The sequence below is a fragment of the Miscanthus floridulus genome, chromosome 2, assembly GCF_019320115.1.
Source record: "Miscanthus floridulus cultivar M001 chromosome 2, ASM1932011v1, whole genome shotgun sequence".
NCBI classification, from domain to species: Eukaryota; Viridiplantae; Streptophyta; class Magnoliopsida; order Poales; family Poaceae; genus Miscanthus; species Miscanthus floridulus.
Genome location: NC_089581.1, coordinates 73,624,695 through 73,652,464, shown reverse-complemented (window position 1 = coordinate 73,652,464; position 27,770 = coordinate 73,624,695). Strand labels below are relative to the sequence as shown.

General features: G+C 51.0%; 1 protein-coding gene across 1 annotated transcript; it reads left to right on the top strand.

Moving 5' to 3' along the window:
• The first annotated feature begins 410 nt into the window (after positions 1–410).
• On the top strand, positions 411–6,676 carry LOC136526133 (probable 3-ketoacyl-CoA synthase 20). The gene is made up of 2 exons (XM_066518900.1): positions 411–1,233; positions 5,605–6,676. The coding sequence occupies exons 1-2, from the start codon at positions 514–516 to the stop codon at positions 6,436–6,438; spliced, it is 1,554 nt and encodes a 517-aa protein (XP_066374997.1). The 5' UTR covers positions 411–513; the 3' UTR covers positions 6,439–6,676.
• The last annotated feature ends 21,094 nt before the right edge of the window (positions 6,677–27,770 follow it).

Below are 27,770 nucleotides of genomic sequence, written 5' to 3'. Positions count from 1 at the left end.
GGGTGCTCAAGGTACACACATGGCTTATTTAGATTGTAAGTTTTTTCACTCTCTCTTCATCACATTAAATCTTTGAACATATGTATGAAGTATTAAATATAGATAAAAAAAATAATTAATAACATAGTTTGATTGTAAATTACGAGACAAATCTTTTAAGCTTAGTTAAACTATGATTAAACAATAATTATTAAATACAAATAAAAATACTATAGTGCCAAATACTGGTTCCTAACCTCAATCAAAAAAAAATTATCGCCGCAGTTATTCGGCTGGCAGCTTGGCACTGCCCCTCCCCGCGGCGGCCCGGCCCACCACCTACCACCTGCTGCCTGCCATTAACCCCTCCTCCATCATCATCAGCCCTATAAATCCGCTCTCCGCTGTTCCTCGCACCCCTCCATCGACCATCGAGATCGATCGCGCGCCATTGCTTGCCTAGCTAGCTCTAGTCTCCTGTCCTTCCTTGGCTTGGAGTATATACACAGCACAAGCTAGCTAGTAACTGCAACAATGGGTAGGGAGGTGTTCGGTGGTGCGCCAACGACGACGACGACGCAGGCCAACAAGGCGGTGGTGATGAGCCGCCGCGTCATCCCGCTCCTCCTCCTTGCCGTCGTCGTCTTTCTGGCCCCGCGGCTGTCGTCGACACTTCCCGCCGGCCTCCTGCTCCTGAAGGAGAAGCTGGGTCGTCTGAGCCCTGCGGCGGTGGCGGTTGCCTGCTGGGCGACCGCGGCGGCGGCGTGGGCGTACGCGGTGTCCCGCCCGCGGCCCGTCTACCTGGTGGACCTGTCCGGCTACGTGGCCGGCGCGCCGCACGAGGCGTCCCGCGCCAAGACGATCGCGCACTTCGGGCGGTGCGGGCGGTTCTGCGACGAGAGCATGGCGTTCCAGAAGCGGATGCTGGAGCGGTCGGGGCTCGGGGAGCGGACCCACTTCCCGGCGTCGCTCATCAGCGTGCCCGTCGACATGTGCCTCCGCACGGCGCGGGAGGAGTCGCACGCCGTCATCTTCGGCGTCGTCGACGACCTCCTCCGCAGGGCGCCGGGCGTGGCGCCGCGCGACGTCGGCGTGCTCATCTTCAACTCCAGCCTGCTCAGCCCGACGCCGTCCTTCACGTCGCTCATCGCCAACCGCTACGGGATGCGGCACGACGTCGTCAGCCACAACCTCAGCGGGATGGGGTGCAGCGCAGGCATCATCGCCATCGACCTCGCCAAGCGACTGCTCCAGGTACGAAACCACTACCACTATGGACTATGCATGCATGCATGTCAGTCAGTAGCTAGCTAGCGTGGTAGCACGGTCCATGCATGCATGCATGCATCCACCCGATTCTTGCACGACAACCGAGGCCGGCCATAAGTGTTGTGCCGATGAATCACCAGCTTGGACGTACGGCTAGGACCCAATAATGAATACTGTCAGATCCTATCATGTCAGGGTGTTGTTGCTGTAAACTCTCGCACTCCATTAGATTTCAGAATCTATTAATAATAACAATCATGCTCTTGTGAAGAGCTTGACTGAGTCATTGGGCCAACGAAAGTGTAGTCATGTTTCATCTCCATAAAATTTATTTTATCCCTATAAAACGTTTTTTTATATCTTTCGTCGTTTATACTACTTTATATCTGCTTTTTTAATGTCAATGAAATTATCGTGAAACTCCTATTAAGACTGACCTCACACAGTATAAAATAATTACCAGAAAAGTGGAAAGTAGGCAAACTAAGGCCTTCCGCAGTGTTGAGCTAAAGTGACGCCTGAAACAGAAAAAGAATATTTGGGCATCACTTTCAATATTACAGCCAGTGGTGCCATCTACCAGTGATGCTATAAAAATCGGGAGCGAAGCATGTACAGGCACCGCTGCCCAAATAATAAGCTAGCATTGTTTCACTGTAGCACGGGGTGGAAGACTGGATAGGATCAGTACTTTTCTATTCCCTTGGGCCCCCCAACATGCAAGATAGCAGCGATGCCTGCATTTTCACACACTGCAGCTTCGTACTAGTGATGCTAGCTTTTCTTGCTGTGGGACCCATTTTATTTGGGCATCACTTGCACACTACAGAAGGCCTAAAGTTTCAGCACAACCTCTACCTACTGCATCGCGTACGTGCTTTAGTTTATTATTACGTCAATTACCACTGCATGTGCATGAGACATTCAGGCACTGCTCAAGTTATGCACAGTGATTTCACGGCGCTTAACGAGTAGTAGTACTAATATTCTGCTTCCAGGCTGGTTTTGCATATAATTTATGTGTGCACATGGTTGCCAAGTACATATATTATTTTACCCTGTTTCCCAAGAATTGAACACATGCATGCATCTTCGTTTTATTTTTTATTTTTTTTAAATAACCAGGTTCTTAATTGCATTGGCATGACCGATGGACATACTCAGCCTGTTCGTTTATTGGTTTCAGACAGCCCAAACCAGCCAGCCAACAGTATTTTTCTCTCACAATAAACCAGCACCAACCAGCCCAAATCAGCCTAGAAACCACCAGCGAACCGGCCGACTACTGCTGCATAAGACATCTTGGCATGCATCTGATGACCGATGGATCGCTGTCGGGTCCATTACTTCTTCTGAACCCACAATTTAATAGGCTAGCTGACTACGATCATGCCAGTAAAGGCAGTAACATGAGAGCACAGACAAGAGCAGCAAGGCGTAGGTTCCTTTTTAGGGGTGTTTAGAACCAGGTGACTAAAACGTAGGGTGTGTCACGTGAGAATATGGAATATTTAGATACTAATAAAAAAATAAATTATAGAATTTAACTAGATGAATTTATTAAGTCTAATTAACTTGTTATTAGCACATGTTAACGGTAGCACCACGTTGTTAAATCATAGACTAATTAGGTTTAAAAGATTCATCTCACAAATTAGTCGCAAATTATGGAATTAGTTTTGTAATTAGTCTATATTTAATACTCTATATATGTGTACAAATATTCGATGAGACAACCACTAAAGTTTAGGAAGAGCAACCAAACACCCCCTTATATATTGCTCCTCACTCTTTAGTTCTTGCCCCTTTCACTTGCAGTATGCATGCATTTGGATCTGGTTGCACAAATTGGCCCTTAGAGACACTAGTTCCGATTCCTGTATATTTCCATATATTACACTGCTAGTTGCCTAGTAGTTGGGAGTGATCTTTATCTTGTTACATGCTCCCCCGCCGGGTCACAAGAATTTGATGTTTTGCATTTAAAAAAGAAAAGAATTTGGTCGCCCACGAAGTCTCTTCAAAACATGACTTTTACCACTACTTTTTTGTAACTTATTTATAACGCACAGCAAGCGAACATTATTATGAATCTATTTGTTCACACAAATCCATTGTATCAACTCTTAAATATAAAAAATTAACATACGTTGGAACTTTAGCATGATTGACATCAACAACCCAAAACGTCATTTGGTGAGTACTAGTATACGTGTAATAGTAGTACTAGCAAATGACTTGTGTCGATCTAAATAAAAGAACCTCAGTTGTTGTGTCGATTGGTTCACTCTATCGTAGTAATTCCACCGTTCTGTATGATTATTGTTTGGGGATTCATAGGGTTCGATATGGGTTATATATGTATAAAACTTTGATCGCTACTCCTTCGTTCTAATTTATAGGTTGTTTTGGCATTTGCAGATACACAATTTTGTATTACGTATCAAGATATATCGCAGGTCTTGGTGCATAGCAAAGCGTAGAAAATCCAAAACAATCTATAATTCAAGACAGAGGGTGATATCTTTTTATTTATTAATAGAATCACAATAAAATTTAAGAGATCACTATATCATGAAAACTTGCGCACAGGTACTACGTACTCGTATCCAAAAAAGTCATCTGACGGCAGTGGTCATATGTGGAGGTTATTTATTTATTTATTTTATAACCACACGCGTTATAGAAATGTACGTGAAAGTTAACATTTCACAGCGTGAAAGTTAAGAAGTGAAAATACCTATTTGCGGCTCCATGCATGTGAGTGGGGTCAATATAATTGGTACTCTCCAGAATGAGCACACGTACGTAAGATTAACGTACAGCACATACTGATACATGTGTGTTTATAACGGAGGGCACATATACAGGGAGTTTTCACACAGCCATGTGCCGGTGCCGGTGCCCTGTCCTACTCCTTATTACTCCAGCATATGGCTGCACATCACGTACAGAGACCCTTTTAGTTTTTACAGCTTTTGTATAAGATTGGCCGGTCTGGGATTAGCTTGCATTGCATTGCCAGTAGAAAATGTGCTAGTAATTACAGTAATTGCGTGCGTGGTTCGGTCGTCCATGCATGCTAGTGGTGTCAGTATGTAGTACAGTAACTATACGATAATGAATGTGCCCGCCCTTAATTACCGGCCGCTAGCTAAGCTAGGAGCGTCGTCTGCACCAACGGCAGAATTGAAGGAGGCCTGGTAAAAAACGGAACCATCCATTGCATGTGAATGTCAAGTCTGGAAATGGATACTGCAACGCGGCCATTGCCCATTGCTCCTCTCTCTCTCTCTCTCTCTCTCTCTCTCTCTCTCTCTCTCTCTCTCTCTCTCTCTCACTGTAGAGCTCAGTATCCCACCCACACCACCAACTAAAATTCAGTGCTGTCCGGATACATTAAATATTTGGACACTAATTTAGCCTATTAAGGGCAGCCCCAATGCTGCATTGATGATGATTTCTATTATCATTAAATAACTTACCACGTAGGTAAAACGATGACATGGCAACGTAATTAATGAAGAAAGAGAGCAAAAATCATAGAAATGGTTTCTTCGTAAAGAAATCAGGTCTACTCTTGACCCAATGCACCAAGAAACCATGAAATCGCCATTGGGGAGAAATCACTAGTTTCTAGGGAGCTCGTGTCGCACTCTCATTGGACGAAGAAGATAGAGTTGGGAGAGAGAAAGAGAAAATAATTATTACTCATAGAAACTATGGGTTGGAAAGCAGTATTTTTTTTTTGTGCGATATCCTATGTTATAGAAACTACTAGTTTCTTTCGTTGGGACTGCCCTAAACATAGACTAATTTAAAAAATGAATGGCATAGATTAAGACTAATTTATGAGACGAATCGATTAAACCTAATTAACCTCATATTTAGTCTTTGTCTCGCTATCCAATATGAAAACTCCTAAACTTTAGTCAATGATTCCGAACACCTGCTCCTACTCTACTGCTTCAGCATGCAGCGCTGCCTGGTTCTTTCTCAGTTGCTGCTGCCCCCTAGTCCAGGCCCCAGCTCTCCGTCCGTATATGTACAGCTCAGAGCTACAGTAGGCTGTACTATGCTACTGTACTAGGGTTGTTTGCATGCATCTGTGAAATGACAAGCTCTGCAGTGGGAGTAAATGGTAGTCTGACGACAAGGGACAGGCCCTTCAGGTAATCAAATCATGTGTGCGCTTCTGCCCGACTGCGCCTCATAGCTACAGTAGCTCAGCTTGCGTCTACAACTGCTGTGCTGGGGCCATTTGACCACGGTCATTCTGGCCGGCTAATCCCTTCGTTACAAAATAATTACGTACAAAGCTTGTTTCCCCATATATGTATGCGTGCATGCATGCAGGTGCACCGGGACACGTACGCGCTCGTGGTGAGCACGGAGAACATCACCCTCAACGCCTACATGGGCAACAACCGCCCGATGCTGGTGACCAACACGCTCTTCCGCGTGGGCGGCGCCGCCATCCTGCTCTCCAACCGCCGCGCCGACCGCCGCCGCGCCAAGTACCAGCTCATCCACACCGTGCGCACCCACCGCGGAGCGCACGACCAGAGCTTCGGCTGCGTCACGCAGGAGGAGGACGACGCGGGGTGCGTCGGCGTCTCCCTCTCCAAGGAGCTCATGGTGGTGGCCGGGGAGGCCCTGCGCACCAACATCACCACGCTGGGCCCGCTCGTCCTGCCCATGTCCGAGCAGCTCCGGTTCCTCGCCACCGTCGTCCTCAACCGCGTCTTCCGCGCCAACGTGCGCGCCTACCTGCCCGACTTCAAGCTCGCCTTCGACCACTTCTGCATCCACGCGGGGGGCCGCGGCGTGCTGGACGAGCTGGAGCGCAGCCTCAAGCTCAGCACCTGGCACATGGAGCCCTCCAGGATGACGCTCTGCCGCTTCGGCAACACCTCCAGCAGCTCGCTCTGGTACGAGCTCGCCTACTGCGAGGCCAAGGGGCGGATCCGGAAGGGGGACCGGGTCTGGCAGATCGCATTCGGATCCGGATTCAAGTGCAACAGCGCCGTCTGGAAGGCGCTCCGGACGGTCGACGGTGGCGAGGAGGGCAACCCGTGGACGCCGGAGATCGACGTGCTCCCCGTCCACGTGCCCAAGGTGTCGCCCATCGACGAGACCACCTACACGTTCCCTGACGGCGCCACCTACAAGGTCTCATCTCTTGGTTAAAAAAATATATATATTACATGATTGATATCCTCATCATCATGTAGTAACTTAATCGATCAAGATAATTTAAGAAGAAGAAGCAGCAGCGCAGCGCGCCATTATTAATTATTATTGCCAGGCTTGATGATGATGGTGATGGGGCCTTATTAGTTAGGGCTTGATTTCGCTACTGTTTGCCATGATTTGCATCCATATGAACTCTATATGAACTCACGCGCCAAGAATTATTGATTTCGTCCATCCATCTTCTTTTTGTCCTTTGGTGATTTGTTGAATTGGGAGATGCATGCGCACATGCACTTAAAGGACATGTGGTCCTAGCTATTGTAAGGCCATTGAACTATATAGAAGGAAATTATCGGGTTCATAAACCCGGGGTCCCTCGCGGACCGGTTTTCCAACAAAGGCTTGGTCCAAGCAGATAACACGCAACTCATGGACCGCCCCAAGTATCAGAACATCATGCCAGAAGGACGATCCAATCACCGACCGGAAAGCCTAGCCGAGGAGGAACGGTGCTCGTTTTTCAACTCCGGCCCTCTTCTTCGACCGGAGTGCTCACTTCGATCTCCAGGCCTGCCCGAGATACTACTTTCGACTCCGACCCCGCGTCTTCGATCGGGGTACGCAAAACCCTGCTCACCGCTCTTCTCCGACTGGCACAACCAGAGCCAACTGGGACCGACCGATCGGGGACGCTCGTCCGGAAAGGACTAGGGAACGAACAGAGAAAGCAAGGCACCTAAGTCAAACCATGATACCAGGGACCGTACCCTATACACCTGTGGAAACAGTACTCTGCAACCGCCCTGACACTAATAGTGTTGTAGGCGCCAATATTTTCCCTACAGTATTGTGGACGCCATTAACTCCCATACGGTAAGACTCCCCCCACATGCCTCTGGGCATCGACAGTGTTGTGGGCGTCAGCATTTACCATACCGAGTGAACATGGTAAAACCCCTCATATGCCTCTGGGCATCAACAGTATAGCAGGTACCGACATCTGCCATACCCGAATAAAATGACGCAGTCTCCCACATGCATCCGACATCCAATAGTGTTGTGGGCGTCTACCATCATCCTGTACCCGCCGACGTGGGCAGCAAGGTTTAGAAGCATACGTACTCTCTTCCTCTCACTTGTAAGGCCATCCCCTTCATCTATAAAAGGGGATGCGCCTTCTCCCAAGAGACTCAGTTAATCTAGGTTGATTCAAGTGCCTCCAGATTTATTAGATCGATCAAGTTCACTAGCTCACAACCACAGAACCGCCAGGTTCGGACCTCAAGCACACGCTTGAACACTTAGCTCATAGCGGAGTTCCTGTCGCTCTCGGCCCTTCCGACTGGAGTTCGACCGGATCTCTTGTACCCCCCATCTTTCTCCTTCTCGTTTGTAACCCCACTGCAAACTTCGAGCACCTAGGCTCAGGAATAAAGTCACCGACCGACTCAAACTGGACGTAGAGCACGTTGCCTGAACCAGTATAAACCCTGTGTCATTGAGTGCGAGGCTAACTCTGATCACAACGTATGGCAAAACTACAAATATTTACTTGTTGGTCACTTTCTGCATCGACAGTTGGCGCCGTCCGTGAGGAAGACGCTGTACGTTCAACACTTTTTGGTCATCGGATGACCCACTTTTCTACCACCTTCACCATGGAGGGCTCAGGCGATACGATTCGCTTCGGCTCACTCGAGTTTCCCGCACTCCCACTGGTTGGGATGTGGGTTCCACCCGTCTTCGAGCCATCCCAGGCCTTTCCCTTCGGAAGCCTAGACTTCATCGCCGACCGGCTTGGCGTACTATGCCTCCGCAAAGAGGCACTCATTCCAACGCCCATCGGAGGGGCGCCCTCCATCGGCTCCGGGACGCACAACAACTTCAACGATGTGGCATCTGCGCTTCATTTTGAGCAAACTCTCTGCTCAAACCCCGCTATGAGTAATATGCATACTGTTATTTACTCTCTATTTACTATCTCCCGCCGATTATCTAGAGAGACTGTATTTACCGCACCACGAACAACATACGATCGGTTCCCCTACGGCCTCACATCCCCTGTAGACGCGTGTGCTCGGGGGCTCCGAGGGACGCTGTCGCCATCCCCCCTCACATCCGAATTCATGGGAATGGCGAGCTATGCTCCTACCACTTTCTATAAACTCTCGGATGACGAGGGTGAGAGCGACGGCTCCAGCATCGGCGATGTGGCACCTAGCCACCGTCTATCTCGGGGGTGCGCTATGGCGGACGCTTTGGGATAGCCGCTGGTCGTTGCGGAGTCTGTGCAAACTCACATTCCTCCGAACCCACGTGTAGGGCCCTCGCATTTGCGCAAGAGCATGCCGAGGAACTACAACAACAGCTATAGAGCCAGCCGTCGCCTGCGCCGGTAAGCTTGGTGTAGCACGTTGCGCCCCATGCGCATAACCCGGTGGGTGGTGCCTGGGGTCACACCCGCTAGGTCCAACACGACATCATGAACGATGGGAATGACCTCCCATAGTTCACTCGGGCTAGCCAGAACATCGTTGCTGCAGCAATGCTTCTGCGCGGCGCTCCCATGCTCATCAACCCTCGAGAGTGGGTGGTCTACCGGAACCTCTGGGTTCTAGTAGAAGCCATCACCATGCAACAAGTGGAAAGCTCCGCATCGCGACTCCGACACCGCCCTCTCTCCCCACCGGGGGGAGCAGGGACGCGCCAGACGGATTGCTCCATCCGCCCGCTGCTACAGCCGCCAGGTGCGGCTCAGGAGGCAGCAGCTGCACCTCGGTCTGACTTGGCGCCTGCTCCGCACCAACCACCGATAAACGAGCGGCGAGGTCCGCACTAGGACGCTCATTGCGTCATCAGCAACTGGAGTCACGCCCCGCATGATGATGAAGTCCACCGGGCGATGGTGAGAGCAGGCGACACGGATCCTGGCCAAACCATCTAGGGGAGCAGTGAAACACGCCCTAGACATGGTCACCTACCGAATGACGGGAGTCCTAGCCCTAAGGGCCCGGGACCATAGTCCTTTGACCGACGTATCCGGAGAGCGTCGTTCCCACAGCGCTTCCAACCGCCCACCAACATCACCAAGTACACCGAGGAGACAAACCTCGGTATTTGGCTCGAAGATTTCTGGCTTGTCTGCCGAGCCAGAGGGGTGGATGATGACTTTTTCATCATTCAGTATCTCCCCATCTGCGTGGGGGAACATGTTTGGGCATTGCTTGAATTCCTCCCGCATGACAGCATCCGTGACTGGGCGGACCTCAAGAGTTGTCAGCGAGAGCCCAGCGAGTCCCTATGGGACTACATCCGTAGGTTTCTCCAACGATGCAACTCCCTCCCTGATGTCATCGACGCGGATGTCATCAGCACATTACTCTCCGGGACAACCTGTGAGACCCTGATCCACAAGCTTGGATGCCTAAAGCCCTGCACCACCCATGACCTACTCGACGTCGCCACTAACCACGCCTCCGGCGAGGAAGCGGTCGAAGCGGTCTTCAATGGGGGCCGGGACAAAGGCAAGGCCAAGCGCACGGACCAAGATGAGGGCCCCTCCACACAGAGGGGCAAGAAGAACAAAAAGGACCAGCGCCGACCAGACAATACCGTGTTGGTCACCACAACTGACCGCATGGGCAAGCAGCCCCAATAGGGCCTGCCTGACCACTTCAACAAACTCATGGGTAGCCCATGCACCAACTACGCCTACCCCATCAAACATCTCTATTGCGAGCTCCTCAAACGTTTCCTATGACAGGTCGGCTGGCCAAAAGAAGGGGACGACAAAGAGGCGGTAGCCAAGAAGGAGGCGTGGTGGGCAAGGACGGAGATGGTTTCCTCGACGCTGACAAATGCATCATGATCTTTGGCGGATCCGACATCATCTAGTCCAAGTGTCAGCACAAGGTGCGTTATAGGGAGGCATGCGCCTGCCGAGATGGCCGTCCCCTCCTTCCTCAGCTGGTTGGAATCTCCTGATCACCTTCGATTAGAGGGACCCATCCCTCCCACATCATGAGACTAGGATGCTACCCGCTCATCGTCGATCCCATCATCCGCAAGAAGCATCTCACCAAGGTGCTGATGGACGGAGGCAGCAGCCTCAACATCCTCTACGGCCGACACCCTCGACACCATGGCCATCCCCCGATCAGAGCTTCGCCTAGCGGGCTCTCCCTTCCATGGGGTGATCCCAGGAGCATAGGCATACCCGCTCAGGCAGATCGACTTGCCCGTCATGTTCAGCAACCGAGCCAACTTCTGCTCGGAGGTCCTCACCTTTGAAGTGGTGGACTTCCAGGTCCTACCACGCATCTTGGGCAGCCATGCTACGCCAAATTCATGGCAATCCCCAACTACACCTACCTCAAGCTAAATATGTCGGGATTGAACAACGTCATCACCGTGAGCAGCGCCTTCTCACACGCCTTCATGTGCGACCGCGAGCACTACGAGCTCGCCACTGCGATCGTCAACTCGATCGAGCTCCCACGGCTTGGGGAATCGTCGATCCTGGTAGTCCCAGACTGCAACAAACCAACCTCATCGATGGCCTTCTGTCCGCTCGAGCAAACCAAGGCGGTGGGGGTCGACCCCAATGACCCAGTGAAGACAGTGTGGATCGGGACCTAGCTCCTGGCCAAATAGGAATGCGAGCTCGTCAACTTCCTATGCGCCAATCATGATATCTTCGCGTGGCAGCCTTCTAACATGCTAGGCATACCGTGGGAGGTCACCGAGCACGCACTGTGCCTCATCTTGGGCTCAAAGCCCACTAAGCAACGCCTCTGCCGTTTTGATGATGAAAGCCACAGGGCCATAGGCGAAGAGATCACCAAACTCCTAGCAGCCAGATTTATCAGAGGTATTCCACTCCGACTGGCTTGCCAATCCCATTCTTGTTAAAAAGAAGACTAAGAAATAAAGAATGTGCGTTGATTATACTAGCCTCAACAAAGCGTGCCCAAAGGATCACTTCCCTTTGCCGCGCATAGACTAGATAGTCGACTCCACCTCGGGTTGCGAGATCCTCTCCTTTCTAGATCACGATGAAAGAATCCGATTAGCTCGCAACCTCGTTCATCACCCCGTATGGTTCATACTACTACGTAACCATGCCATTCGGCTTGAAGAACACTGGCGTCACCTACCAAAGGTGCATGCAGCAATGCTTCGTCGACCAAATCGACCCGCTCGATCATCCTAATCAAGCTAAGCAGCCAAGACCAATGGTCACTGTCTATGTTGATGACATAGTGGTCAAAACAACTCAAGCTTGCGACCTGATCACAAACTTGGCCGCAACATTCGCAAACCTCTGAAGATTCAACATCAGGCTAAATCCCCAAAAATGTGTTTTCAGGATTCCGAAGGGGAAGCTGCTAGGATACATTGTGTCCAAGCATGGCATCGAGGCCAACCCTGAAAAAATCACGGCCATCTCCAACATGGGTCCTATACGTAACGTCAAGGGCGTGCAAAGGCTCACTGACTATCTGGCTACCCTAAGTTTATTCATCTCACGGCTTGGCGAACGGGGGATGCCACTCTACAAGCTCCTCAAAAAGATGGACACTTTTGTCTGGACTTAGAAAGCTCAGTAGGCCCTAGGAAGCCTCAAAATGTCCCTGATGTCAGCCTCAATTCTTGTCGCTCCCAAACGGGGAGAACCCCTTCTCCTCTACATCGCCGCCAGCAACCATGTGGTAAGCGCCACGCTGGTCGTCGAAAGGGAGGAGCCGAGACACCAACTTAAGGTCCAGCGGTCTGTATACTTTATTGGGGAAGTACTCACCGACCCCAAGGTCTGGTACCCCTAGGTGCAGAAACTTCTATACGCCGTGCTGATGATGACTCGGAAGCTCCTGCACTACTTCACCGACCACGAAGTCACGGTCATCACTTCATACCCGCTCGGGGACATCATCCGCAACCGCAACACCATGGGATGGATCTCTAAGTGGGCACTTGAACTCATGGGCCACGACATGAGGTACGTCCCTCGTACCACCATTAAATCTCAGGCTCTCATGGATTTTGTCACGCGAATGGACAGATGTGCAGCTATCGACCCCGGATCTCACCCACGAGTACTGGACAATGTACTTCGATAGGTCCGTAATGGTGCCCGGCTTGGGGGCTAGAGTGCTTCTGATCTCCCCAGATGGGAGTAGGCTCCGCTATGCCATCCGCCTCCGCTTTTCAGCCTCAAACAACACCACAGAGTACGAGGCCCTCATTAATGGACTATGCATCACCATCGAGCTTGGTGCTACGTGACTCTATGTTCGTGGTGACTCAGAGCTAGTCATTGATCAGGTCATGAAGGAGTCCTTCCATAAAAGCCCCCTCATGGTAGCATACTGCCAAGAGGTGCGCAAGCTTGAGGACAAATTCTAGGGGATCGAGCTGCATCACATCCCCCAAAAGGACAATGATGCCACCAATTTTCATGCAAAATTGGCCGCCAGGCGAGATCCATCCCCAAGCGAGGTCTTCATCAACGATGTCCATGAGCCGTCCGCCTACATCTTAGAAGGTCTGGTCTAGACACACCCCAAAACCCAGCCGGCGCCCGGGGGCTCTGACCCCGACACTAAGCCAGCGCTCGGGGGCTCCGATCCTAGTACCTCCATGACGACGTCGCCCACCAACGTCACCATATTAGCACTCGATCAAACCAACTGGTGAGCACCGCTACTTGCCTACCTCCTCGAGGAGGTTCTCCCACCCAATAGGACTGAAGCCTGATGGATCATTCGACGCGCCAAGACCTTCATCATGCTCGGTGACGAACTCTACAAATGGAGTCCATTGGGGGTACTCATGAAGTGCATCCCCACCAACTAGGGGAAGTAGCTCCTCCTCGAGGTCCATGCCTGGATCTATGGACATCACACAGCCCCAAGGTCGCTGGTCGAAAAAGCCTTTCGCCAAGGTTTTTACTGGCCCACCATGCTACAAGATGCAGAGGAGGTCGTCGGCAGGTGTGAAGGATGCTAGTTCTACGCTTGGCAAACCCATTTGCCGACATAGGAGCTCCAAACCATCCCCATCACCTGGCCATTTGTGGTCTAGGGCCTCGACATGGTGGGACCCCTCAAAAAGGGCCCAGGCGGCTTCACTCACCTACTCGTAGCAGTTGACAAGTTCACCAACTGGATAGAGGCCAAGTCCATCACCAACATCTACTCGGAAAGAGGCAGTCAAATTCTTCCTCAACATCATTTACCGGTTCGGCGTTTGTAACTGTATCATCACCGACCACGGGACTAACTTCACTGGAAAGAAATTCCTAGACTTCAGTGATGGATACGACATTAGGATCGACTAGGCCTCAGTCAAACATCCGTGAACTAATGGTCAGGTCGATCGTGCTAATGGCATGGTCCTCCAAGGACTTAAGTCATGCATCTTTGACCGACTCAACAAGTACGCCAGACGATGGGTTGCAAAGGTCCCAGCAATCCTCTAGAGCCTGAGAATAACCCCAAACCGATCCACAGGGTTCACACCCTTATTCCTAGCCTACAAAGCTGAGGCAGTGCTGCCCTCCGACCTCGACCACGGCGCCCCAAGAGTGAAGGCTTTTGACTACGACCGAGCCATGGAGGCTCAGCAAGACGTAGTCAACCTACTCGAAGAGGCCCGCAAGATGACCGTCATCTGTTCCGCTCGCTACCAACAAACCCTGTGTAGGTACCACGAAAGGAAGATCAGGGGGAGGATACTGGAAGTTGGCGATCTCGTACTCCGGAGGACCCAATCAACGACGGAAAAACACAAACTTTCTCCACCATGAGAAGGACCCTATACAGTGACCGAAGTAATCCGACCGGGCACCTACCGACTAGAGGACAACAATGGCAAAGTTCTCACCAACACTTGGAACATTGAACAGCTACACCATTTTCCCCCTAAATTTGGTCTTACTACCTTTTAGTCAACACTTGCCCCTGTAAAGCACCCTAGCCCAAACACTTTCAGCCTGGGTCACTTGGGGGCTCCATGAGGGTACAAATACTAAATACTACCTCTCTTTTTTAATCTCTTTTTACTGACACATGGTAAACAACTTTGTCCCTAAATGGAAGCACATTCCTTTTCCTTTGATTGTCCTACGTAACTTTGTTCTTACTCCTAACCAAACGCACCCTGCCATGACCTACGGTTATGAGCAGCCGAGCCCCGTGGGCCATGACCAGGTTCTTAAAAAAGCTACAACCTACGGAACTAACGGGTAGGTGCAAAAAAGAAAGGACAAAAACAAAAGCTATGCTATGATAAAAACAAGGAATGGATAGTGATTCTATCACAAAAATAGTACTAATGTATTCATTGATATAAAAAATTGTTCACACGGGGACTCACCCACGAACTTAACAATTACATTTTCTACTACTACTCCAAATACTACTGCGTCCGCTCGACGACATCACCTGAATGCCAAAGGAGAAACCATGACACACGCTGCCAGACATAACCACCGCTGCCTAGTTCCATTCCCTCGACTTCGGCGAGCGCAACGGGTACCTCAAGGGACCCACCCGGTTCCTTTCCCTTAACTTTGGCGAGCGCAATGGGTACCTCAAGGGACTCGCCTGGTTCCGTCCCCTCGACTTCAGCGAACGCAATGAGTACCTCAAGAGCATCGCACCCATAGATGCTCAGCAGAAGAGCATGGAGCTCCTGACCTTCTCTTGCAGTCGAGGCAGCTCCTGGGTAGGGACGCTGCTATTGAGGTATGACCGCCATGGCTGGAAGAGATCTCATCAAACTTTATGAACTGGCCAACCTGAATAGTTGCAGGTGCGGAACCCTCCACCAACACAATCCTGAGCGACCTCCCCTCCGACAAGGCTCGCTCAGTGAAGATCCACCAGAGAAAGTCCACACATGGCTCCATCCTAAAGAAGGCCTCGCAGATGAATCTAGCATGCCACCCCCTTTGGTGGAAGCTGCCCCTTCTTAGGCAAAGACGGCCAGCACTGCCCCAGGTAGCCTTTAGCTTGACATCGTGCTCTAGATTCATGAAAGGATCTGTAAGTCCCCCCCTTGCTTACCCTCTCTCTCACTCAGGAACCGTCATGACATACATGCACTCTCGATGAGGAGGAAGAAGGAGGAAAGATAATAGTTGGAGAACAGGCAAAGGACTACAATGGAGAGCCCTCTCCCTCCCCCTATTTAAGGAAGAAATGCGACAGCTGAAGAGGGGCAAAAGATTAGAGCAAAAAACTCTCTTCCTTCTCCCATTCAATGCGGATGGGAAACGATGGGACACACCCTGACTGACGAAACAATGCCTAGTCAGGCAGAACGCCACCTAGTGAGATGAGACATGGCCTGGGTATGGCCCACAACTATCGCACGACTGGGCATGAAAACCAAAGTGTCACCACATGCAGGCAGCTCTCCGCATCCCCAGGCGGGACTTGGAAAAACCCAAAACACGATCTCTGTCGGGAGAGACCATCGGGCTTCCTAAGTAGATCGAATGGCTTAGAAAAACACACCGAGAGATAGGTAAGGAGCGAAGGGACACCCCATGTAGGCCATACTGACTCCATCACGAACGACGAGCATGGGTCCCGGTCGGACATTTCCGATTGGAGCTCTCCAAACCTCGTCACTCGAGTCATCAAGGTAACACTACCAACCCCCTTCATTTCTTTATAAATCATTCCATACATCCATACGCGCATTCATTCCATGCGCCCATGACCCCCAGACAATTTGGGCCCTAAACTGCCCGGAGGCTTGGGAACTAAGCATCGCACGTGCATCGAAATGCATCACAATGCTCCGTGTTGCGTCATGAAGCGGCAGTTGCCTCATTCGACATGAGCAACAATAGAGCCAGGGGAGAAAAACACAGATGAGCCTCGTGCGGCCCTTGCCTAGTCTGTCAGATAGGGTCATCTCAACCTTCTCATTTGATTCTAAGCCTCTGCCAAGCCCACAGAATCACCATCGAGGGGAGGCCATTAGGCCACCTGGGTCGGTCTTCGGAACATCCTAGGCATCTGTCAGGTTGCAGGTAAAGGAGCAGTGGAATATCACAAGAGGGACCTAGATTCCACTCGATCATACCCGTTAGTGAACTCACCGAGCGTGTCACTTGAGCCCAAGCGATTGGGACAAGCGACAAAACTCAGCCCCTCCGGTTGTGAGAAACCGAGGACAGGGTAATGCACACAACTCAAACCGACCCCTACTAAGGCCCAACAGGGCTCAGGGGCTCAAGACACCAAACACCTGGGTCTGCTACCCCGAACTCGCCCCATCTAGCTATGCTTCGAGTGCACTCCAAAAACTACAAGGGTTTTGGCCCCAAACTCACCCCATCTGGCTACAGTTTGACTGCGCTCCAAAAACTACCTGGGTTTGTGACCCCGAACTCGCCCCATCCGGCTATACTTCTACTACACACCAAAAAATGTCAGGGTCTGCGACCCTAAACTCGCCCCATCGGGATCCACGACTCCGACTCGCCCGATCCCATGGCGTGCACCGACGCTAGGATCAGCGAGCTCTATATTGACCGATCCCTAAACTAACTAACTAACCACCTCAGCTACGCGGGCTGCACTAAGGCCAAGATCCAGGACTCTGACTCACCCAATCCCATGGCGTGCACTGATGCCAGGACCCACGAGCTCTGTCTTGTCCGATCCCTAAACTAACTGCCTCGCCTGTTCCCACGGCGCGCACTGATACCAGGATCCACGAGCTCTACCTCGCTTGATCCCAAAACTAAAACCACCTTGGCTGCGCAATGTTGCCTTGGTTGATAATTGCATCTTGACAAAAATATATGCATGCATGCCTGCCAACAAACACCCCTAGACGATTCTACCCGAACTGCCTAGGGGCTACACCCGCGGTGTGCTCGCGCGCACCCACTGACAAAACAAAAAACCTCCCCTGCTGGCAACACAAAAAAACCCTTAGATGATTTTGCCCGAATCACCTAGGGGCTCGGAGGCTACACCCGCGGGTGCACTCATGTGCACCCGCCGTCAAGACAAAAATCCCCTAGATAATTCTGCCTGAATTGCCTGGGGGCTCGGGGGCTCCTGTCAGGTTCATAAACCCGGGGTCCCTCACAGACCGACTTCCCAACATAGGTTCGGCCCAAGCAGACAACATGCAACTCATAGGATGGCCCAAGTATCGGAACAATAGGCCAGAAGGATGATCCAATCACCGACTAAAAGGCCTGGCCAAGGAGGAACGACACCTGTTTTCCGACTCCGACCCTCCTCTCCGACCGGAGTGCTCACTTCGATCTCCAGCCTACCTCCGAACGACCTCTCCAAACGAAAGGCCTGGCCGAGACACTACTTCCAACTCCAACCCCGTGTCTCCATCGGGGGTACGCAAAAACCCTACAACCAGAGCCGACTAGGACCGACCGACCGAGGACGCTCACCTGGAAAGGACTAGGGAACAAACACAGAAAGCAAGGCAAGGAACCCAAGTCAAACCATGATACCAAGGACCGTACCTTGTACCCCTATAGAAATAGTACTCTGCAACCGCCCTGACACAAATAGTGTTGTAGGCGTCGACATTTTCCCTACAGTATTGTGGGCGCCATTAACTCCCATATGGTAAGGTTCCCCCACATGCCTCTGGGCATCGATAGTGTTGTGGGCGCTGGCATTTACCATACCAAGTGAACATGGTAAAACCCCTCACATGCCTCTGGGCATCAACAGTATAGCAGGTACTGACATCTGCCATACCCGAACAAAACAACGCAGCCTCCCACGTGCATCTGACATCCAATAGTGTTGTGGGCACCTACCATCATCCTATACCTGTCGGCATGAGTAGCAAGGTTTAGAAGCATACATACTCTCTCCCTTTCACTTGTAAGGCCATCCCCTTCATCTATAAAAGAGGATGCACTCTCTCCCAGGAGACTCAGTTAATCTAGGTCGATTCAAGTGCCTTCAGATTCATTAGATCGATCAAGTTCACTAGCTCACAACCATAGAACCACTAGGTTCGGACCTCAAGCATATGCTTGAACACTTAGCTCATAGCAGAGCTCCTACCGCTCTTGGACCTTCCGGCTGAAGTCCGACCAGACCTCTTGTACCCCCCCATCTTTCTCCTTCTCATTTGTAACCCCACTACAAACTTCAAGCACCTAGGCTCAGGAATAAAGTCACCGACCGACTCAAACTAGACATAAGGCATGTTGCCTGAACCAGTATAAACCCTATGTCATTGAGTGTTAGGCCACCTCTAATCACAATGTATGGCAAACCTACAAATATTTACTTGTTGGTCATTTTCTGCACCAATAGAAATATTAATGCAATGCAAGGCAATATTGTGGGGGTACGACCCTAGATACCCATGGTAGACCACATGGGTTGCGCCCCTAGGTGCGGTCCAGCCCACAAGACGAAGCCTTGCAGGGCATGACGCTGCTCGGTGCTTCCTGCAAGACACCAGAAAGATATCCTGAAGATACTACGAGATCTGTTAGGATACGTATGATCCCATGATTCCTGTAATCTATTATCACTTTTTGGTTATCTCATAGATATAACCAACTTGTAACCCTACCCCCTGAATTATATAAGGCAGGCAGAGACCCCCTACAAACTCACGCAATATCATACGATAGCCAATACAATCCAATAGACCACTGGAGTAGGGTATTACATCATACTGACGACCTAAACCTATCTAACTCATGTGTCTCTATTGCCTTCTTGTTCTCGATTATACGCATCTCTGTCGATCAATCTATCTTCATGGGATACCCCTTGGAGGACTGCCAATGATATTCTATCATAAGTTGGCGCGCCAGGTAGGGAAGTGCATGTTGTTTCTATATCGAACAAGATGGTATGTTCTGCAGGCTCTTCGTCCCTCCCACAGTCCAGCCAGATCTTCATGGTTGGATTGATCTCGTGGATCATCAACGCTAATGGAGTTGAAGAGCTCATTGAACCGGTGCAGATCAATACTACACCGATCACCCCAACACCTGCGACTATAGATCCAATCTCAGAACCACCTCCAAGGTCGTCTTCGCCAACAACTCGCCACCCGCTCCCCCGCTACCAGAGGAGGTGAATCAACAACGATGATCTGATTGCATCCATCGATCAGGTCAGCCAGAAGCTCACTGATTACCTCTCCATCATAGAATTAGCTCTAACCACTTTGGTTTAGTGCCGACCACCCTCCGATCCAGATCTATCAGATGATGCTCAAGAAACTCTAGGGGTTACGGCCCTACCCTTCGAGTTCACCAATGTCGCCGCCGCCTATCAAGATGCCCTAAGGGGCAAATTTGCTGACCAGGCAAGAGATATCCTTCCTCTTGCCGACCAGATCGCCAACCAGCCCTCGCCGGTAGTCAACATGCTACACGTCGGTCAATGCCCTAGAGCATCCCTCCAAACCATCTTGGAGGGGAATCTAGACTCTGAGTCCTAGGGCTCTGTGGAGACTATCATCGAAACCACCGCTGAACAACATCCTCTCCCTCCTTTCTGTGGGGGCACAATCTTCAACGTCAGCGTCGATAGCCCCCCGCGGGAAGGGGAAACCGAGGAGGACCGCGTCACCCACATCAACAGGAATGTCAACCGTGCGCAGCACTGAGCAAACAAGGCTGCCCTTGCGATGGCCAAGGCTTAGCTTGACTCGCAAGGAAGGCCACACCAACTCCAACGCAACCTCGATGATGAATTTGTCCAAGTTGACGGCCATGATGTCTACAAGACCCCAACCACCAACTTGGTCATGGCCACCAACAAGCTCGCCCGGCTCCCGCAGACACCGGAGGTCGCCAAGGTCACCGCCATGCTCAAAGTGGCGCACTGCCAGGTCAACGACATCCGCCAGGATCAGAGGCCTTCATACTCCACAAGCTTGATTCGCCGATCAGCCATGCCAAGATCTAACCACCGCCTAAGTCATGTCACCGACCAGCACCGCGACAATAGACAACCCCTCCAAGGGGAGCTAGGGGCAACCACATTGAACACCCTCGCCAACACGACTAGGAGGTCGACCAGGACATTCGAGTCCACCTTAATAATCTCTAAGATGCGTGATGACATATCGACGAGCACTGCTTCGGTCGCCATGAAGAAGAAGTATGCCGCCATCAAGAGTATGAGCAAGAGTTTGGTAACTCAGACTCCACTCTCGAGCCGCTCAATGCCGGCAACACTATAGATCATGGCACCAACAATCCCAAAGGGCCCCTAGCATTCACAAGGGCAATCCGAACACTCTAGTGGCCCCATGGTTTCAAAATCACTGGGGTCGAGCCTTACGAGGGATGGATGAACCCCACACAATGGCTACAGGCTTACGCCGCTGCTGTGCGTGCTGCCGGAGGATATACCAGTGTCATGGCAAACTATCTTCCCGTCATGCTCACGCCAACCGCGATGAACTAGTTCACAAGCCTTGCCTCGGACTCCATCGGATCCTGAGAAGAGCTAAAGAAGGTCTTCATCGACAACTACATGGCTACGTGTACTCGGTCGGGCACCAAGTATGATTTAAACCGTATCTACCGGAAGCCGTCCGAGCTCCTTCGTAGCTACATCAGACGTTTTTCTGAGATGAGAAATTCTATTCCCAACATCATGGAAGCTGAGGTCATCACCGCCTTCGTCCGAGGACTACATCACCACGACCTTCGCTTCAAGTTCAACCATAAGCCACCCACGGGGAGTGGCGAGATGATTACGACCGCCAACTAGTACGCCGACGCTGAAGAAGCTAAAGTGTGCTTCAATGAGGATGCGGGCACTCATCGCCCAACTCACCGCAGCGATGATTGCCCCGACGACCGGCGCCACAACGACCGCCACTACGACGACCGTAGTTACCATCGGGATAGTGGCCATGATTGGCCAGAAAGGATCCAAGTCTGGTCAATATCACCGCCGCTGACCAGACCATATCGCCGCCGCTGTCGACGAACCTTACGCCAAGCGCAACTAAGATGAGCAATATAAGAAGATCCTCGATGGCCCGTGTCCTCTCCACAAGAATGCCAAGCATAAGATGAAGGACTGCCTCGGCTTGGCTAAGGAGTTCTAGGCTAAAAAGTTGGACGACGACAACAACGACGGAGCTGGAGGCTGCTGACCACCTGGGAGCAAAAACAATGCCTTCTAGGATCACGACAAGGTGGTCGCCACCATCTTTGGGGGCCTCGCCTCCACCAAGAGCAGAAGAGAGCGGAAGCTCACCGCCCGTCGGGTGCTCGCCGTCAACGCGGAAGATGTCGTTGCCAACCCTAGCTATCGCCCCTGGTCCGAGGTCCCCATCACCTTCAGCAGGGCTGACCAGTGGGCGGACATCCCTTACATAGGGCGTTTCCCCCTTGTCCTTGATGCAACCGTCCAGAAAGTGCTTTTTAGAAAAGTGCTCATCGACGGTGGGAGCACTCTGAACCTTCTCTTTACCGAAGCCCTAAAGGAGCTGGGCCTTGGGATAGGAGATCTCACACCCTCCGACTCCTCCTTCTAGGGTGTGGTACCTGGCAGGGCATCCAAACCGCTTGGAGAGATCACCCAACCAGTACAGTTCAGCACAGCTAGAAACTACCACGTCAAACACATCAACTTCTACATCGCCGACTTCAACACTGCCTACCACGCCATACTTGGTAGGCCAGCTCTGGCCAAGTTCATGGCCGTACTGCACTATGCCTATCTAGTGCTAAAGATGCCTTCGTCTGTAGGAGTCCTGGCCCTACGGGCCAACCTCTCCATCACCTACGCCTGCGAGACAGAGAGTTAAATACACCATAGGTCCATTAACTTTTGGTGATATGTCATCTAGGTCCATCAACTTTAAAACTGTATTTTTGGGTACATTAACTTTTGGTGGTGTGTCATCCAGGTCCATCAACTTTCATACTGCATTTTTGGGCCCATTAACTTTTGGTGGTGTGTCATCCAGGTCCATCAACATTTAAATTGTATTTTTTTGTCCCTAAACTTTTTAACTGGTTCACCGTAGGCCCATACCCTTTCGTTTAGCGAATAGATCTGACATGGCACGCCAAAAAAGCGGCCACCGTGGAGTACATGATGAGATCACCATCCAGAAATAATCTTCAATACGAAGAACCTGATGGGATCACCATCTAGGGTTTCTCAAGCGGTGGCTCGACGGGAAATAAACTTCACAATAAAATCTAGTCTAATCTACCTGGTACAAGGTTGAAGGCCACAGGTATAGGCACGCAGGCTACCTGACCCAAACAAAACTCGGACTCCACCAGCCCAACTAGGACCGATTGACCCTGAGTCCTTGATTCGGCTAACATGCATGGCATGTCCAAACGCAGCCACCAATTTGATTCACGTACACAGGTGCACGTAGGCACTAAAAGCTAGATGCTAGATAAAAGATCGTGTATCACAACTGGATAGGAAACTAATGCATGGAAATAATAAAATACTACGACAAGGATGCTAATCACGTTTGGAAAATTCCACCTCTTTAGAATTAGTAATGATGTATTTTGTTGGCTTTATTTTCTCCCCCTTTCCACGCAATAATAAGGCACCTCTATAAAATATCTTTGATGACAGTCAAATAGTTGTAAATTTCTCTATATCCATAATATATTTATTCTTAAAAATAATAGTCCCAAATTTAAGACCAGAAGATATTAATGAATTACCAGCTGCTACATTTCATTTATTGCTAGACAAGTCTCCATAAACATCTTGAGGAGCTATAGACTCATCACCTACTCTATGGTGGTTGCTTATTTGGCATGCCATGTCAAATCTATTCGCTAAACGAAGGGCTATGGACCTACGGTGAACCAGTTAAAAAGTTTAGATACCTAAAAATACAATTTGAAAGTTGATGGACCTGGACGACACACCACCAAGAGTTAATGGACCCCAAAATACAGTTTGAAAGTTGATGGACCTAGATGATACACCACCAAAAATTAATAGACCAAAAAATACAGTTTGAAAGTTAATGAACCTAGATAACCCACCACCAAAAGTTAATGGACCTATGGTGCATTTAACTCAAACTAATTCCTAAAAACCTAAATAATGGCCCGTTCGGCTTACCAGAAACTGGCTTGTTCGGCTTGTTTTTTTTAGCTGGAATAGTGTTTTTCTCTCCCAACAATTCAGCCAGATCAGTGTTTTTCAGCCAATTTCAGCCAAGTTTCAGCAAGCCGAATGGGGCCAATATCCTACTGTGGATTTTGTTGATTCAATCATTGCTGGTAACAATAGCTAGGTATTAGATCTTATTTGACTAAATTATCCAACTCTCTCCTTGTAAAACATTCATCTGTGTCAATTATACAACTACAGAGAATAATATAATGAAGTTCTAAGGCGTTTTCCACGGCAGCGGCTGAGGTAATCACATAATATAATCCCACCAAACACCTTACAGTTCTTGCCACCACCAGATTAAACTAGCAAGCATATTTTACATAGCATGGCTCTCTCGCCATGGCTCGCACACGGCGGGAAAAAATTGTATGCTGACCAGCTGCACAAACGCAGCATGCAGACCATATGTTGACACATGTCTACAGCACCAATCATATGTTCACACATGTCTTCCAATCAATCACCGAGCTGGAGCCGCACGGCCACAGGGAAAGGAAGCGCGTGAACCGTTCCTCAGCCCAGACACGTGGCTTACATCGACTGGTGGTCTGCATGCTGCGTCGGTGCAGCCAGTCTGCATCTAATTTTTTCTCACACGGCACCATGCGGGCAGAGGACGCGATCCCAAACTATGCCTAAATAGGCCGGGCAACCTTGCGCTCGCGCTGCACTAGGGTCCAGGCGAGCCTACATCCTGGCCTCTTCGGTCTTCTTGACCCGGGTAAGCGCACATCGTGCCCGGCGAGCTCGATGTCAGCCCATGCGTGCGCGGTGCGCCGAGCAGTGAGATTTTTTTTATAAACTTTTATAAAACAAAATTTAATTCTAATCCCAGCTTGCTTTAAAAAAACTAACCAATTTCATTGTGCCAAACTCCCTGACGTGGCAAATACAAATTACCGCGCCAAACTCCCTAGCGCGATAGAGATGCCAGCATGGTGGTCCACCGGCTCGTTGACCAGCTGACATGTCCCCCTGCTACGCCACTGTGTTCAGGGCGACAGCTGCCGCACCATCCCGCCTAGCACAATAAGGGTGGATACAGAGCTAGCCGTGCACAACTTCCTTCTCTTCCTCCTCAGGCTACACCTCCATTTCCCCCTTCCTCTCCCCTCCCAAACCTCGATTTCCTACACTCAAATTGAAGGGAGATGAAGGAGAGACCTCTCCTACAAAGTATATACGCTAGTTCTAGTTGTACTTTCACACTTTGAAATCTGTTAATGTATATTGGATTATGTGGGAGTATAATGCGACGCCAATTTCTAAATCTCTAGGTCGCTAATCAACTAAGGTATTTGATGTTGTCATAATCACAAATTAGAAAACATTAGTGTCGATGCAGAAAGTGACCAACACGTAAATATTTTTAGTTTTGCCGTACGTTGTTATCGGAGGTGGCCTAGCACTCAATGATATAGGATTTATACTGGTTCAGGCAACATGCCCTACGTCCAGTTTGAGTCGATCGATGACTTTATTCCTGAGCCCAGGTGCTCGAAGTTTGTAGTGAGGTTACAAATGAGAAGGAGAAAGATGGAGGGTACAAGAGGTCCGGTCGGGCTCTAGTCAGAGGGGCCAAGAGTGACGGAAGCTCCGCTATGTGCTAAGTGAACTTGACCGATCTAAATGAATCTATCTGTTGGGAGAGAGTGCATCCTCTTTTATAGATGAAGGGGATGGCCTTACAAGTGAGAGGGAGAGAGTACGTATGCTACTAAGCCTTGTTGCCCACGTCGGCGGGTACAGGATTGTCGGGGACCTAATACCGGGGTACCTAAAGAGGTGGAACTAATAACCATCGAACGTTAAAAACTCCTGGGCGGACAAGGGCGCTACTACGCTTCTTGCCCGAATGTCGGGAGTTTAGTTCCGCCTCGCCCGATGCCCGTCAGCCAGCTCCGCCTCCCCTGGCGGCTGGGGGACGGCTCCGCCTCGCCGAAGGTCTGAGCCCCAACGGCTAAGGGCTAGACCCCGCCTCGCCCGACCTCCGAGGGCTAGACTCCGCCTCGCCTGACCCCCGCGGGACGGACTCCGCGTGGCCCGACCCCCGAGGGATAGACTCCGCTTCGCCCGACCCCCGAGGGCAGGGCTCGGCCACGCCCAACGGATAAAGGCCATGCTCCACCTATCCGACAGCCGAGGACGGACCTCGCCTTGCCCGATGTCCGAGAGCTGGCTCCGCTTCGCCTGACAACTACACCCTGCTCCGTCATGATGATAGGCACAGGGTAAGACAAGACGTTCGAGTCAACCGCCGCATCAGGGACCATACCCTGCACCCCTATAGGAAAGTACCATCAGAGCGTGATGGGACAGGCGCTTAGACCCCTCTAAGCATGGCAGAGCCTAAATAGTGTTGCGGGCGCGTGCTCTTCGCCCTATAGTGTTGTAGGCGCCGCCTTCAACCTCCGGGCGAAGAACCCGACACGGACATACGACAACCACTACGTTCCAAGCAGGGACTCCTGATGGGGTCCACCGACTCTACAGTGATAAACAAGCAATCACCACGCCGTCCGCTCCCCAAGGGGTCAAAGATCGACAACCCCGTCTGACACGCCGCCCGCAGGGGCGGGATGGGACGAACCCACTTGCTAAAAGAGGCCAGGGCATGGCCTACGAAGATCAACAAGCACGCCGCTCCTGACACGGTCTGTCAGGTTATACAGGGCAGGCGTAGGAAAAAAGGAAGACCCGGCTCCTCCTAAGGACCTTCTATACCCTTGGTATTTTCTTCTTTCTCCCGTCTGTAGCCCCTGCTCCCCCCCTTGGTCTATAAAAGGGGAGGGTAGGGCTCCACTAAAGGGACCGACTCTTGATGAACAACACACATCACACACAGTCAAGCTGCTATCAGGCTCTTGACAACCTTTCGACCCTTCCATCAAAGATCTAGGACCAGTCCCTCTCTCGATCATTTGTACCCCCTATTACGAACCATTTTCGGTGCTAATAACACGAGCAGCAACAGACTGGACATAGGGACATTCAGCCCGAACCAGTATAAATCTTATATCCATTAGCGCACCATCCGGGCCTAACGCGCATAACTATAAATTTACTCGCCGATGCTTATTCGAAACACCGACAATTGGCGCGCTAGGTAGGGGACTTTGCGCGTTCCAAATCAGGCCTCGAATGGCTAACCACGCAATCAGCTGGGTCCTAGGTGCACACGTGCGTTTTGGTGACTTGGATTTCATCGTCACACTAGGTGGAGAGCTGGCACTAGCCCACGCGGCCGTCCAGTCTCTCCCTCCCATCAACTTCAGCTATCGGAGGCTTGAGGGCCAGCCCAGTGTCTCCCTTGGGCCCAGTCGTCCAGGGAAGCCCCGCGCCACATCACCCTCTCTCTAGAACGCTCCACATGGCGCGCCTCGACGGCGTTGCCGTTCGGCCTCTGCAACGCTGCCGCAACCGCTGGCCACCATCTGGCACTATGCATGGTTCAGCCGCCCACGGACAGCGAATTCGTGGGGGCAATTGAACACAATCTGGAGACACTCCACGGGCTCCTCACGGAGGAGCCAGAGTCGTCCTCTAGCTCTGACTCCAGCAGGGGGAGCCATCACCCTTCCCGAGAATGCTTCATGGCGCAAACCCCTGAGGGGCACGTCCAAAGCGTCTCCGGAGAGGAGGCAACCCCGACAGGCAACCCTGACGCCAAGACCAGGGGGGAGGCGGCGACTCCATCTCATGTAAGGATGGAGCAGCTAAGAGCTCAAAAGCTGGAGATCGATGATGCTGGACAACAGCTTGTCCAGGAGTACCGAAAGATCGATGAGGAAATCAAGCATCACGGAGACGGTGGGCACGCACGCACCGCGGCCCGTGATGTGCACCAGAGGATCCTCACCGGCGATGGGACTCTCCCTCACTTCACTCGGGCAAGCCATAACATCGCCGCCATGACAGCCTTGCTTTATGGCCTCCTAGAGGCCGCGACGTCCGAGGATCGCCGGTGTGGCAGAACCTCCTAAGAAATCAGGCCCATGTGCACCTACCGTTGTCTTGACAGACCACGGATAGCATACACAAGTTCCCAACAACTCAATAGGTCTGTCGGGTGTCCTCGGGAAACCCAAGTCATCCATGATTCTCTTTTCGAACAGGATCCCAATCACAGACATTGCAGATTACAATAGTTTATTCAAATATATA